The 15,370-nt window shown below is 40.0% G+C and overlaps 1 protein-coding gene across 1 annotated transcript in view; it reads left to right on the top strand.

The window, feature by feature from the left end:
* The first annotated feature begins 493 nt into the window (after positions 1-493).
* STK3 (serine/threonine kinase 3) overlaps positions 494-15,370 on the top strand; it is a 129,489-nt gene continuing 114,612 nt past the window's right edge. The window contains exons 1-4 of the mRNA XM_082045705.1: positions 494-717; positions 7,822-7,902; positions 8,349-8,477; positions 11,559-11,673. Of these exons, the coding sequence (XP_081901831.1) occupies positions 695-717; positions 7,822-7,902; positions 8,349-8,477; positions 11,559-11,673 (348 nt within the window). The 5' untranslated portion in view covers positions 494-694. The remainder of the gene's footprint in view (positions 718-7,821; positions 7,903-8,348; positions 8,478-11,558; positions 11,674-15,370) is intronic.

Below are 15,370 nucleotides of genomic sequence, written 5' to 3' on the forward strand. Positions count from 1 at the left end.
AACCCGGCAGCCTTGCCCCGGGGCGGCGGGGCGCGGAGGCGGCAGCGGGGGAAGAGCCGCCTTCAGCCTCGCCCCAGGCCGTGCCCGGGCCTGCCCTTGCCCGAAGGCCCCGCCCCAGGAGCCAGGGGATGAGGTGAGCCTGTGGGGGCGCGACGGCTGTCCTTCCCCCCGGCGAGCCTCTGCTTCTCCGCCACCCGGTTTTCCCCGCCCGACCGGGCCCCTCCGGGCGCCGCCCCACAGGAACGGGCACGGCCGGTTCCCGGGAGGACTACACCTCCCGGCGTGCCCCGCGGGCCGCCGCGCGGAGCATGCCGGGAGCGCGGCCGCCTCCATGTTCTTCCCTTCCCGCCGGCGCGACGCCCCCAGCTCTTCCCGTGGTGGGGTGGGGCCTCGCACCTCTTGCCGCTCTGAGCGACTTCCGCGCCGGCCAATCAGCACTCTGATGGCGCGGGTTGTAGCCATTGAGAGGCGCGAGGGGGCGGGCCTCCACCGGTAGCCGGGTAGGTAGCGGTAGTGGCGGGTGCCTGAGAGAGGCCGGGACCGGCGGCGGCCGAGGGAGGGCGCGAGCCCCGTTTAAAGGGCCAGCGAGCTCGCACGAAAGTTGTGAGGAGTTTAGTGGTTGCCGGCCCGGTGGTGCCCTGGGGCTCGGCCGGGAGCCCCCTCCGGACAGCGGGGCCGGGGGGCCAGCAGCGGCATGGAGCAGGCAGCGCCCAAGAGGTAACGACCCTCCCGAGCGGCCCCTTCCCCTCCCGGAAGCGCGCGCGGCGGCACGGCCGGGGCGAGGCCTTGGGCCCGCGGGAGCGGACGGGCCCGACCCCGCGCTGGCCTCGGGAGCCTCCGGCGCCGTGAGGGGGGCGGCGGGACCGCGGCGGGGGCTGAGACGTTCCCCCCGCCGGAGGGGTTGTGTTGCGTTGGGAGAGGTCTTCTGTAGTGTGGGGATCCCCGAAGTACCTGTCCTGGATAAACTTCCAGTTGAAGGCAAACCCTGAGGGGCCGGTTGAGTTACAAGCGAAACATTTTAATGTGAAATGAGGAAAACTTCATGGCCCTCAAGAGTCCTTTGTGGCCTGGGGGTCAGACTTTACAGTGCAGGTCTATGGAAAAAACGGGCAGAAGTAGCTGTCCTTATCGTTCCGTATGAGAAAGTGCCCTTGTGCCCTGCTGGTGGAGGGATGCTTGCGGGGGTGGGCCTTGCATAGTTGCGATTGCAAATCAGGGAGTGGGAAGAGGCAAAAATCAAGAGTATTCCCACAGTATGTCTGTTTTCTGAAACACATAGGCTATCTGGTCATATGAATTAATATATTTTTTTGGCATTATTCATTTATTTTTGTGTGCATGTGTAATGATGTGAAACCATGAGCTTTGCTTTAAATGTGACACTGTCATCTCTGTGCACACAATAATTTTGCTTTAATTGTTTTAAATTTAATAATATATTTTAATAGGAACAATCCTTTCTTGGATGTAGTTGTATACTACATAGAATATAGTTGAGTGTTATACAGAATGTAGTCACACAATTTGCATATATTCTTACACTTACTGTCTTAGAGCTCCAAGTATTTTACTCTTGCTTCCTATTAATTTAATGAAAAACCTGGTGACTGGCTACACAATAGAAATTGGTGTTAGAAGATTATAAATCAGTTTTTACATTCTGCTTTAAAACATTTACATTCTACATTTAAAACCTTTATAATTCTTTAAAACAGCTTCCTGCAGGATGACAGAGCTTGAGAAGAATGCTGTCTTGAACTCTTACTGTTTTGTCCTCCAATAATACATCAAGTAACAGTATCTACTTGAAAACTTTGACCAAGAATTAATTAGTAGTTGCTATAAAGAGTGTTTTTAGCGGGCAATGGAACAGTATCTACTACTGAAAACTTTGACCAAGAATTGATTTGTAGTTGTTATACAGAATGTTTTTAGAAGGCAGTAGGGGGAGGAGGAACAGGCCTACGCTATAGTTTCAGGCTGACAGTGCTTCATGTCTCAAATAAAGGAAGTAGGACAGGCACCAGCAAGGGTTTAGAAGAATTGGGAATGTTTGAGGAGTAATCAATATTACCACCACCAGCACAAAGCTTGGGATCTGGTGATATCAAAGTTTGAAAATAAAGCTTGAAATTAGCTTAACCCACGAGATTTTTTAAAAAAATATTATTATTATTATTATTATTATTATTATTTTTTTTTTTTTTTTTTTTTTTTAAAGATTTGGGACTTGCTCTAACTTTTTTTACCAGGCCGGAGGTTGTGTGTATGGCCTAATGGAGAATGAGGAGCTGTTTAAATCTTTAGCTTCAGTCAGGAAGAATTAGGAAGTTATGAGAGAACTTCTAAATTCTCTGGTGTGTTTTTATACATTCCATGTTTTTGAAGCTTATTTTTGTAAAATTGGATGTGATGAGAACTTAATGGATTTGTTTCTTTGGTGAGAGGAAGATCTGAACTCAGTTTTTCACAAGATATTAACTCAAGTTTTCATAAGATTTGGACTAAGGTTTTAATGAATGTGCATCTATATCTCCTTTAAGTGTTGTTTTTACAGTTCTCTGCTTGTTTGGCATTCCAAAGCATTCTGCTAGGACACCTTATTTTTCTGTAAATCTTCTAGACTAGAAGGACTAGAAATTAATTTTTGTGGGCTGAATTTTTTTGATGCCTGCCTTGCATGCAGTAGTGGCCTGGGATGGACATGCCATATTTACTTTGCAAAATAGATGCAGGCACTGGACTTGACTTTGCCTGTTCTCCACAGAAGTAGTTACTGACAGAAATCTATTGCCTTGGTATCTGTAGTGCAAGACATTCATCTAGAGGTAGCAAGAATTCCATATCAACACTTAAAAGCTGCATAGGTGTCCTAGAATTCCAGTGTTCTCTCGCAGATACAGGACACTTTTATCCCACCCCCCTTATCTGTAAAGGAACACACAACTTGGTTGGGTGTTGTGTAGATCTTTAAAACAGCCCTTCAGAATATAGCGGTGATGATGCCCAAGTGACAGGCTGGACCACTGTGGCTTTTAAATGGTGATGCCGTCAAAATCACTGGCTTTTCTTGTTTGACCAATGTGTTGCAACAGAAACAAAAGACGTACAAAGAGGAGTCATTTTCAGAATAATATTGTTTATATTTTAAAATAATTTATAGTAGGTGTTCTGATTTTATACTGACCAATTTGTGCAGTAGTTGCCGCAGGGTGTTTCCATGCATCTGAATTTCTAACTGTATTTCAGATGTGCTTTATACTTCTTTCCCTCACAAAAATGGACATTTCCTCTTGAAATCAGTTACAAAATTTGCCTCTGAGTCTTGTAATTTTCCCCTGTTATTATTGTTCTATTTTTCTGTATATATTGGCATACTCAGGTATGAGGAGATACATTGCATGCAAGTGAAAAGTAGCTAGAGACCCAATTCTGTGAAATACATAGTTTTTAATCTAGCCACCTTTGCCACCTTTATTTCTGATGATTGCAGTGATTTCTCTTACTAGCTTCTCTTTTAATATATGAGTGTAATTGATCCCAGCCATTCTTTTTAAATGTTTCAATGTGCTAGTTCTTCTGCAAAATAAACTGCATATATTCATGTTTCATGGAACAGCTGTCCAGTTTTCCATAACTCATGACAGTAATTGATGGAGTTCTGTTCTTTAGTCTCACTTTATTTTTCTTTGTTAGCTTTCAGGGTTTTTTTTTTATGCCTACCTCTGTAGCATATTGCCAGTTTATTTCATAAAATCTGTAATGACTGTAGGACACTAAACTCAGGATTTTTTTTTTTTTCATATTGGGTGGGGGAAAAAAGTATCTCTTGCTCTTTCTAGTCCCAGTTCAGATTTTTTCTGATAGTTGTGCTAGGATTGTTAGTCTTGGGTGCCTCTCAACGTTTCTTGGGTTTTCTGCATTTAGTTATTTGGAGTTTTGCTGGCATACTGAATGACGTGTAAGATTCTAATCCTGCTAAGTATGAATGTTTTCTCCTATTAACTGGATTTATAAAAGTAAAGTTCTTTGCTAGGATGTATTTTTCTTGTTTAAGAGACTAAGTATTATGCAGAAAGTCAAACCTGCTTTGAACAAGAAAATCCTTTGGATATCTCTTGTCCCAGAATTGTAGTTCAGTTAGTCCTCCTGCTTCCAGGAACAGCTTTCCTCCTGCAAGAGTGCTGAAAGAGCCCATAGTCACTACCTGATGATTTTCTAGGGCAAAAAAACCCAAAATGACTTTCTACCCAGGTTTCATACTTTCTTCTACACATCTCATTTGGACTTTCTCCCATTTTTTTTTAATATGTGTGTGTATGTATATATGGTACTTGTATCCTGTGGCCAGAATAAAATGGTTCCTGAATTTACTGATTTATTTGTTCTGTTTTAAATGCTTCTGTCATGTAAATAGAGTACCCATGAGGGAGAGGAAGGAGACGCCTTTTTTTTTTTTCCTCCTGATTGTTCTCGAGCGCTTTGTCTCTTCAGTTGTTTCTTTCACTTCCACCTCCCTCATATTTCTAGTCGTGCCTTAGCAGATCAGTATTTTGCTGGGTGCTTGTAACATTCACATGTAGAAGACCTTAATGCTTAAAAAGAGTAGTGATCCTTCTGAAATGCCTGGCTGTGTATGTTTTATATTCCATATTTAGAAAGTGAGGCTAGTAGGACACACACATGCAAACAACTCCTGATTAAGGAGCTGATTCTGAAGTTTTAGATGCATTTCTATGTCCCAAGTTTTAGTTTCTCATTTTTAACCAATATTATAAGATTTCTAATAACTTCTTGTATTCCACTTAGTGCTGTACAGCCAGTTAAAACAGTCATCTTCTTCCACCCTGCTTCTCACAAAGTTTTCATGAATGCTTTCTTTATTGCAACTGTTTCAGGGTATATTGCATGCTGTTCTGTAGTTCAAGAGCCAGAAATTGTGTGAAACTTATAGAAATCATTGAACAGTCTGAGTTATTAGAATTTTTCTATGTTTCAAAGAACTGTGGTGTTAATACTGTCACTTGAACACCAAACCTTGCATCTGTACCCTGACAATGTATTTGTGAAGGAGTGTGAAGTACTTTTGAGCAATGCATTTGGCAATTAAATTTGGCTGACCTTTTTTCCTCTAAATGGGTTTAGTATTGAGCTGCCTTACTGTTAACTATTTATTATGTTTGTCAGAGTTGGATAATGTGAAAATAATTTTAAAACTGCAGAATGCTATTTCTTTGATCTCCAGGTTGCCTCTTATGTACTCCTGATAGTCACTTATTTGACAATTATATTGGTTTTGATGAGTTTATGGCTGTTGGTGATTGTTTCCCTAGCTCTTCTCACCACTCCCTGTGTCTTGGCTTTAATGGTGCTGCTGAAACCCTTTTGGTCTTAAGCATATTCTAAAGTTCTCTTTCAAGAACCAAATTTGCTACAAAGACACACACATACATATACATATAAATGCCGATTTTGAAGAGGTCTTCAAAATTTCATATTTGCTTCAGGATTTTTCTTTTTTCCCTTCTCATTGTAGTAGGCATTGCTCTTTTGGTGATCAGGTGGAAGTGTTCTCAGACATCTTTGGTTGAGGTCACTGTATGTTTTTCTCTTCCAGTTACTACAAAGTTAATTCCCGCCACTGTTCTGTTGATTATATTATGTGGTTCTTTAGTTAATTTAGAGGCTTGGCTAATGGTCATGCTTTTTATTTTTTGAGGCTCTGCTGGTATCATAAGCATACTGTGCATGTTTTTTGTTGGTGGCAAGCAGAGGATGACTGCAGTAACTCTTGTTTTGTGAACACTGCCTTCAAGAATGCAGATAATCTCATCAGAGATGAAAAAAGAATTTGAAACAAAAGAAGCAAAATTAATGATTTATTTCTTTAATACCCACCTGCAGAATCTTTTCTTCCACCCCTCCTCCCAGTTTTATTTGTCTCAGCTTGCACTTGTTCATTAATGAAAGATGTGCTTCTCTGCAAGATTTAAGTTTTATCTTTCTGCTTTTTGGTCTCTAATGAGCAGAGAGAGGGTGAAAAAGCAAGCAGAGTCATTATGTGTTCCTTTATTTGATTTGTAGGCCACTTTTGCAGACTTCATTTAGCTGCTCTCATTTGAGTTTTCTGCTGTTGTTCTTCATGTTCATAAGTTGTGCCTGTCCTTTTCTGTGGAGATTTCTATTCTTCCTTAAACACACCTGCTTTTCAGCTTCCTGCACATTTGCTGTAGCAAACTGCGTGGTCTTTAACAACATGTCATGCACCTTTCCTTTCTGATTGTGGATGCTTTTTGTATTCATATAATTGCTATGTCTATGAAATAGATCTTTGATATATGAATGTGTACAACCTCCTTCCCACCTTGCTTTCCTTGTTTAACACCAATCCATATGACCTGTGTGCTTATATAATTACTTTAAATTTTTGTCTTTACTTAGATGGCTGGCAGTAACAAGTCTCTTCTGACTCGGGTATTCCTTCATCAGTCATTTCGCTTTATTTTTTGTTAGTTCTGTATGTCTCAGAATTGCATCATGTAATACGAAATAATTTCTTTTGAACTGTTCTTCCAGTGTTAGATTTGACAATCTTTTCTGTCTGTGCCCTCCCTTCCCCTAATTCGTATTCACTTCCAGGAAAGTGTCACAGGATAAAATATTTTCCATAATTTCTCAATGATCTGCTGTGCTTAGAAGTTTCTTTCCCCCTCCTACTGCTGCCTTTTTTTGTTTTTCTTTTTCTTCCTCCTGCATATGGAATACGTTGTCTATATCTAACACTACAGCACCAGCTATTCTTCAGTTTATCTTCTGCCTTAATAGTACCCTTGGCTATCACGTAGAGTTAACTTGTTATTTCAGTCTTGCAGCAAAATTCCCTCTAACTGTTAAGGTGAAGAATTTACAGGTTCCAGCCACCCAGCCTCACTGCAATGTGTGTGAGGTTATATTTTCCTGTGCTACGCTAAGTGTCAGTTCCATCACAAGCTTGCAGCCAAGTTGTGTTCTGAGATCTACCGGGAGCCTGGGGGGCTGGCTGAATGGGAATGCTGGAGGCTGAGGAAAGGCCAGGAGTGCTGGTAAAGAACAAAGGGTAGTGGTGAGAGTGGGTTGAAGAAGCTGGGAGAAATGGAAGGGTGATAATGAGTGATTTGTGACTGTGAGAGAACTGGAAGGCAAATATGCTGGTATTTGATAATTAGAGATTTTGTTGCACACATCCCTGTGTACACTCACAAAGATGCAAAAGGGGCTGCCCCAACAACTCTTGGAGTACTCCCCTTTTGAAAGTTCAGTGTTCTGCTACCACCTGTGTCGGTGAAGTGCTACCAGATGCTCCCATATCATCTTGTCTCTGGGTTCTGCTTTTAACTTGATGTAATTCACTGGCATATGAGTGGTGTAGTTTAGAAAGTGGATACTTCGTGTGGGTGAAGGATTGGTTTATGCTTTCTTAGATAACAACATGGTATGCTCTAGGCAGTAATGAGCATGTGTTTGCATGCTGGCTGCTCTTTGATGAAAGGTGAGCTTTACTGGATGATTTGGCTGTTTCTGCTTTAGTAAAGGAAGTGGTTTGGGCAGTGAATTGGTCCCATGCTGCTCTGAATTGAGCAAACAGTGGGAAAGTGATAATGACAAAAATTGTCATAACTTCATCTTATATGATGGTTGATTAAAATTTTATTACTGCTCTTTAATTAGGCATTTTATTTGAATTGGATTTTTTTTTTCCTGTGTGCTCACTTGTATGAAAGCTTGCTTGACTTCTGAGTGTTTTTTCCCGCAAAAAACAAACAACTTTTGTCTTTCTTTCAGCAAACTGAAAAAGCTAAGTGAAGATAGTTTAACTAAGCAGCCTGAGGAAGTCTTTGATGTTCTGGAGAAACTTGGTGAAGGGTAAGTGCAGCTATTTATGAGGGGATACGATCAGAGGGAAACAGTATGTAAAGCACGTGTTGGAATATTAAGTTACAGAAAAAGTGACTGTAAATGTCCTAAGGAATGCTTCTGTAGACAAGTTTTAATAATAAAGCAAATGTGTGCATCAGTAGACTTCCATGCTTCCCCAAATATATTTATGCATTTTTGATGTCACTTGTTTATTAAGGCAGCAAAAGTGGTTGTGCCTATACCAGTGTTAGATACGCTACATCTTGACAAAGATCCATTATTCGGGGGCACGTCTTTCCGGAGGTCTCAATAGAACTGTTTTTTTTGCAGCCTGAAAAAACCCTCGAACTTCAGCATGAACATATGGCTTCTATGACTTTTGAAAGTTTCTGAATAATGGAAATAACAATCAGTTTATCTTGTTTTAAAAAAAATCCCTCTTTTATTTTTAGGTCTTATGGTAGTGTGTTTAAAGCAATTCACAAAGAGTCTGGCCAAGTTGTAGCAATTAAACAGGTCCCTGTGGAGTCAGATCTTCAAGAAATAATTAAAGAAATCTCTATAATGCAACAATGTGACAGGTAAGTATGACAATTCTGCTCCCTTTCTAAGAGTCTGTGAGAAAATGTATTTGTACTTGGGAATATAGCTGAAATCTATGCAGCTGCAATTTTTTTTTTATATGGAAAATTAAAACAGTCTGTGTTAAACAGTTTACTTAAAGGACCCATTTTGCGGATCTTTTCCTACCACTAGCTTGGAATGAAGAACGTACAAATAGTGTACCTCACAGAAACTGTTAAAAGAATAAGTACTTGCATCTGTTTAGAATTCTCTATGCTTGTTTCACTTTACTTGCTCTTATAACCCCAAAGGGGTTCAGAGTTGCCTGTTTCAGAAGATTGATGAAGATGTTTCTTGTACAAGGTGAATGGCTAGCAGTTAACTTCCAAAATAGTATTCTATTGGTTGCCTTTTTCATGCAGGAACATACCTTTTAAAAAGTGAACAATCTTCAAATTGTTCTGAAGAAGGACTATTACAGTACACTTGTTCAAAACTAGTATATAACATCATGGCTTCAAGTTGTACCAGGGGAGGTTTAGATTGGATATTAAGAAAAACTTTGTAATGGAAAGAGTTGTCAAGCATTAGAACGGGCTGCCCAGGGCAGTGGTTGAGTCAGCATCCCTGGAGGTGTTTAAAAGCCATGTAGATGAGGTTCTTAGGACATTGTCTTAGAGGTGAACTTGACAGTGCTAGGTTAACAGTTGGACTCCATGATCTTAAGCATCTTTTCCAAACAAAATGATCCTATGATTCTATGATCAAGTGCCTTCAGGGATGCAGAAATTACTTTGCATTTTCTCTCTTCTATGGAGTTATCAATTTTTTAATTTGTGTATTTTTAGGGACAATCTTTTAAGGTTTTGGATGTAACTTCTAAGTCAGATTTGCTAGGTGGAGTCTTTAATCACATCTAATCAGTGGTACAGGAGTCTGTTTGACTTGGATGTACAATCAGGAGAGCTTTGCACTACACTTAGAATAAGCTTTCTTTAAAATATTGATTGCTTTACTCATTAACTTGGCAAATTGTATTATAGCAAGTGGTCAGTTATTTCTCAGTTGTGTTTGTGCTTTTGTGATGTATCAATGTTGAACTTCTGTCTTTAAATGAAAAATTTGCACTTGTTTGGCAACGAGCAGTACTCATCCTAGATTTAGAGATAATCCTTTTAATGCTGTCTGAATTCATTCACATTTGTTGCTGAATGTTTTCCTCAGGTGTTACATGAGCTTGATTGTACTGCTTCACAGCATTTTGTCTATAGGGTCACAAAGGAGAAGGTCCAAATATGTATCCTTAAATATAGGGATGGAGACCTCAGAGTACATTGTACCTGTAGCACATGGGAATGCCACTGTTCCTTAGACTTCTTTAAAGCCTCTGGCTGCAAGTCCTGATCTAAGTATTTGTGACCTACGAACATGCTGGACCATGTAGTCTGTTCCCTTCTGGCATTGACTGCTTGGAATGCTAGAAGTCTGTAAAATGCGTAGGCAGGGGAATGGGAGGAAAAGGAAGGGTTTATGTTTTTTTCCAACATTCCACAAAGATGTATGATAAGATTATTTCAGATGATACTGAAAGGATTTGGAACCCTTGAGTTTTGTTTCAGGCTCCTCTTAATCCTTTTTGTCCCTGTGAGACTATTTTTTGTCTGGCCAATTGGAGTTTTGTAACAGATACACATGAAAAAGGCCGCAGCAGTCTTGTTTGTCTGCTTAACTGTGGAACTAGATTTCCTCCTCAGAGTAGGTCCTCAGCTCTTCCTGTGCACTGGAAGAGGAGTTGAAATATGTTTACTTTGATTTTTCTTGTTGCTGTGCTGTTAATTCTTTTTATCTCACATTTCATTTCTTTCCCATTACACAAAGGAAGACATTGAATAAGTTTGAAAATAGTACCGTATGAATTCTCAGAAAGAGCTCTTCTGTGGGGTCAATGGCAGAATAGCAACCCTTAGTTGCTGCACAGGCTTGAGCCATGTGAGCTGACTGGAAACAGTGGGGTAGGTTGTGGTGCGTGTATGTCTGTTAGTACTAGAGCAGGGTTGAAAAAGATATTAAATGTCTGTGAAATATACTAACAAAGAAAAGAAGTGGTGATACTTGAGAATCTTCTAAATTTTTCACCTTTCTTTCTGTACTATGCTTCGTGTGCCATTTTCATTCTTGTCCTGGGTCAGCCTACTCACCATCTGATTGCTGTGTCCCCTATCCTGCTCCAATTTTCTCTGCCCTTGTTCTTTGTTTCCCGCTTTTCTTTGAATAACATGGTGCATTTAGTATCTACTGGACATGTACTATTGTATAACTTTTATTTTCAGAGTTCAGAATTTTAAAACACAAACTCTTCCCTCACTGGCCAAGATGCAGCCATTGGCTGGTTGCAAAGAAGGATTAGGCTGCAGCTCTGTCCCATGTGCTTGTATATGTGTCCAGTGCCTTCAAGCAAATATAGTGCTGTGCAGTACTGATGGGGGTGATGACACACTTTTTAGTACTTTTTTTTCCCCATGTGATAATTCTGTAGATACTACAGAAAAGCACTGAGCTATTGCAGCATCTCAAATAAAAGATGACTAAATCTTACCGCTTTACCCTTTCTTTCTTTTCTATGCCTATTTCTAGAACTAGCTCATGCTTGTAAAACCAGGAGAACATGGGTGAGTTTCCATGTTTTCCAACCAAAGTGGTTCTATGATCCTATGTTTTTTTGTTTTTTTTTTTTTTGCTCAGGAGAGAAGGAAACAAGGCAATCTTTTCAAGAAGGGAAACATCCAGTAACTTTGTGATGAAAGTTAAAAACTAAGAGATGCCTTAGAGGAGGGAAAAACAAAGCTTTATATTGGAAGACTAATGTTTGAGAAAACTATGTCTGTATGTGAAGGTCGCTGAAACTTACATAGTAGTGCCTTTGTAATTTTATTAAGCAGCAGACATTGGTTAAACTGATTACGGTTTTATAATGTATTTGACTACACTTGCTCGTTAGCTGTGTTATTGTGTGTCAAACTGTTTTTTTTAATGCTTGTTATTATGACTTTTCTTCGTATTAAGAATTAATCTCCCTATCTAACTTTTTTTCTGTCTAGTCCCTATGTTGTCAAGTACTATGGCAGCTATTTTAAGAACACAGACCTATGGATTGTTATGGAATATTGTGGAGCTGGCTCTGTTTCGGACATAATTAGACTTCGCAATAAAACGGTGAGTTTATACATTTCAAAAAATGTATAACAATTGTTAAAATCAAACTGTGAATTAAGACTAGAAGCCAGAAGAAAAGGCAGAGTTGTGGGACAAGATCTTGCCTGATGCCAAGGAGTGTGTCTGTGCCTTGGATCCTCAGGAAACAAGCTTGTGCAGTTGCTTTAACTATCTCTTCGTCCATTATTCCGGAGTGATCATGAGCAGAAGCAAATGCATTCTGAAATATGAAGATCCTGTACGTTTCTTGCAAAGTATTGCTTTGTACAAGGCAAAACCGTGTGTGGCTTCTTCCTTTTACCTCTTCCAACTTACAGCCTATCAGTAGACCACTTAGTGTACACACATGGTTTGAAACAGGCATAGAATTGTTTTGCTTCATTCAGTAATTAGGGAGCATGAGAAGTAATTGGCATTCCTCTAGGAATGAGAAGGGGAAGGGATGCCAATCAAGGAATGTAAGAGGGAACCAAAATAGAGGATTTTATGGGAGGATCTTAATGGGCTGTCGAGGGTTAAGATTGCGGGGTGACAATAAAACCCCGGCAGATGTATTGTTAACCCCCTCTTCCCCCCCCACTCCCCCTTTTTTGCCCCTCCCTCTCCCCCCTTCCCACTAAGGACAGGCGATCGGGAGGGAAAGAAGAACAGAGAGAAGAGAGTTGGAAAAATTAACAATGTTTTACTGATGCTACTAATAAGAATAGAGAAAATAATACAAAATATACAAAACCAATCTTGAAAGTCTCAGCAACTGCAGAGCCGGCCACCAAAGTCCTGGATTAGACTCTGCAACCAAGCGGAGCTGGATTCAGTCTCTCACTAGGCCTCAGTTCGCAGGGACGACCAGCAAGATCCTCTCCTAAGGTCGGCCATAAGCAGAAGGGAAAGGCAAAAGGGACGAGATCCTTGTGATCTCCCACTTTTATATGAAGTATTCACGTGAATGGAATGTTATACACAGTTGGTTAGTTTCTTAGTCACTTGTTTCTCGTTGCCCCTCTCGCGAGATGTCCATCCATGCTTATCAATAAGTTTGCATTCCATTGCTAGGTTTACCAAAACATGTGTCTGGTTCTCCAGGAAAATGCAGTTAATATGAAGGCTTTAGCTGACAGGCAAAATTCACTGAAAGAGAAACTTGTTTTTAACAAAACCAGGACATGGGCTTATAAGAGCAGTTATGTAGAGGGGGATGCAAACCTGTAGGAAACAATCATTGCTAGTTCTACTTAAGAAACAGTTTATCTGAAAAATACTTTGTTGTAGATGTCAAATGATCTTTTAGTTCCTTTGAGTCTATGCTCTTCAGTAGTGGGCTGTAACAGAAGGTATTGATTTTGCCAACAGGTATTGAGAGATGACCATCTGCTTGCTAGTCCTTTTCCTTTTGTAAACACACCCTGAAATGTTCTTTGCATCATGTCTTGGAAAGAGAATGAGAGAGAGACATTCTTCAGGCTTAGAAAATAAGATGTAAGGGAAGATAGAATTAAATCTATTAGGAATGGGTTTGATGTCCAGACTAGAGGGAGTCTCTTTGGGAAACGTGGCTTGTATCAGGGCTGCTGTCATGTTGAACTGATGACAGGGGAAAGGCCAAAAACAGTGTGAGATTGCTGGAGTTTCTGCAACCTTTAGAACTGGTGTCCTTACAGTTGTGTGTTATCCAAGGGTTAGGAGAAGAGTCAGTAGCTCCAATAAGAAATGGTGCAAGCTAGTCCAGATTTTTTTTTTTAAAGTCCCATTTTAAATGTGATTTACAAAAATAAGGAGCAAATGTGTGTGCATCAAATAAAATGCTAGAACTTTTTATTTTAAAAAAGGAGAGTATTTGTGTATATATGTGTGTGTGTGTATATTGAATAAATCAGACAAACTAGTTTCTTTTATATTCATTTTAGGGTAATGATATAGTAGAGATTTGAGGGAAGAAGATGTTTGAGTCTCAGAGCAGACACATGCCAATGATCAGAAAAACTAACTCTTCTACTGTTGTTTGTGGTTAGAGTTGATATGATTGAATAGCATAAATTCTGTTCAAGGAAATAGAATAATCAATAAATACATGGATACATGTAATGAGGGAAAAGTTAACATACCTTTTGCAAAGGTAAGTTATGCAGCATGTGGCTAGTACAGTCCCGTAGAAGAGTTGTTGCACATACAAATAATTCTGGTTGGTCTGGATGTGCTTGGTACTGAAAGATTTATGGACAGACTTCCACACCAGTGGCTCTTCAAGAAATACACCTGTAGTAGAGTGAAAGAGGAGTTCTGTCATAGATGGATAGTTGATTGAAAGATAAAAAAAAGATGGTGCGAGTAAATGGTCATTTTGGGAATTTTACATGGGTGTGTCCTATCCTTTTCAGGAAACAGTGTATAAATACTGATGAGAGAGGTTGCATTCCTAGTAGTAAAAGCAGGGAAAGACTTAAAAGGCTTTGTCATACTGAGTGTCTGAGTGAGAAAATAAGCATAAGTAAGTGTGAAGAGAGAAATTTGTCTTGGTGGTGAAGGGAAACTCTTTATATACATGTTCATTAGCACTTCGGTTTAATGTTAAGAAACAATTGAACAAGTAAAGGGGTTGCTGAAGATTACAGCAGTTCCAAGGATGTAACAGAAATCTGGAAGTTAGATAAAGGTGGCAAGTATGATCAGAAGTTACTTGTCTAGAAGGAGATACTAAATGGATAAGGATTCTTCAGTGTTGAGAAGAGACCTGGAGGGAGAGACATAGTGGAAGGTTTAAAAAAAACATGAGTAGCACAAAGAAAGCAAGATATGGTTATGTGCTGTTTATTACAAAACAAGGGATCACTGTTTACTTGACACATACTTACATTCTTCCCTAGGTAGCTGCTGTTGGCCACTGATGAAGACAGGCTACGAGGTCAGACAGAACTTTTATTCTGGCTTAGGATAGGGGGTGTTCTGCTGCATGTAACAAAAAAACAAACTGCTCAATTTCTCACTTGCTGTGCCTATGTCTTGCAAGTTTTGCAAGATTGAGGCAGAGGCTTTGGACTTGTTTGAATTCTCTTGTTCTCTATGGAACAGTGACCTGATCACTCAGACTACTTTGACTGTGTTACTGAAATAAGGCTGCTTAAAGTACTTCAGCATTCTGTTGGTGACTTTTTAAAACGGAAACAAGAAGTAGTTTCACTCTACTTTTTCACAAGAAAAAAAATTGGAGGTGAGGAGGGAATTGATTCTTATTTTGTCAGAATGTTTGTTGAGTAGGCCCAGATGCACAGGGTTATGTGTTCTGTAATTTTCTTAAGTTGTTAAATGAAGAGTGTATCTGGGCCAAGGAAAACGTTTATTTCCTGCTTCTCCATATGTAAGGAAAAGAAACTGAGGAAGAGAGAATTGAAGTAAGAACCCTTACTTTAATGTAATGGTCATTAGGATCATCTTATCAAAATAGAGAATAGGAAAAGGTAGATGCCTCCTTGTATTTGGAAAGGAAACGTTACTATGCATTTGCCTTTGCTGATCTCTAAACCTAAGGATTTACTAATCTTAATTTCCCATATCTGTGTTTCCCCTACTTTTGAAAAAGTGTTGTTTGTCTAGGAAGTGAACAACGCCGGGCTTTGCTCTAGAGAACTAAAAGCAAAGGAAGCAGAATTCCAAGTTAAGGAAGTGTCTAATGAGTGTTGGGAGCCTGTTAATATCAAGAGGT

The sequence above is a fragment of the Streptopelia decaocto genome (genome assembly GCF_964273445.1).
Source record: "Streptopelia decaocto genome assembly, chromosome: 2".
Taxonomy (NCBI): domain Eukaryota; kingdom Metazoa; phylum Chordata; class Aves; order Columbiformes; family Columbidae; genus Streptopelia; species Streptopelia decaocto.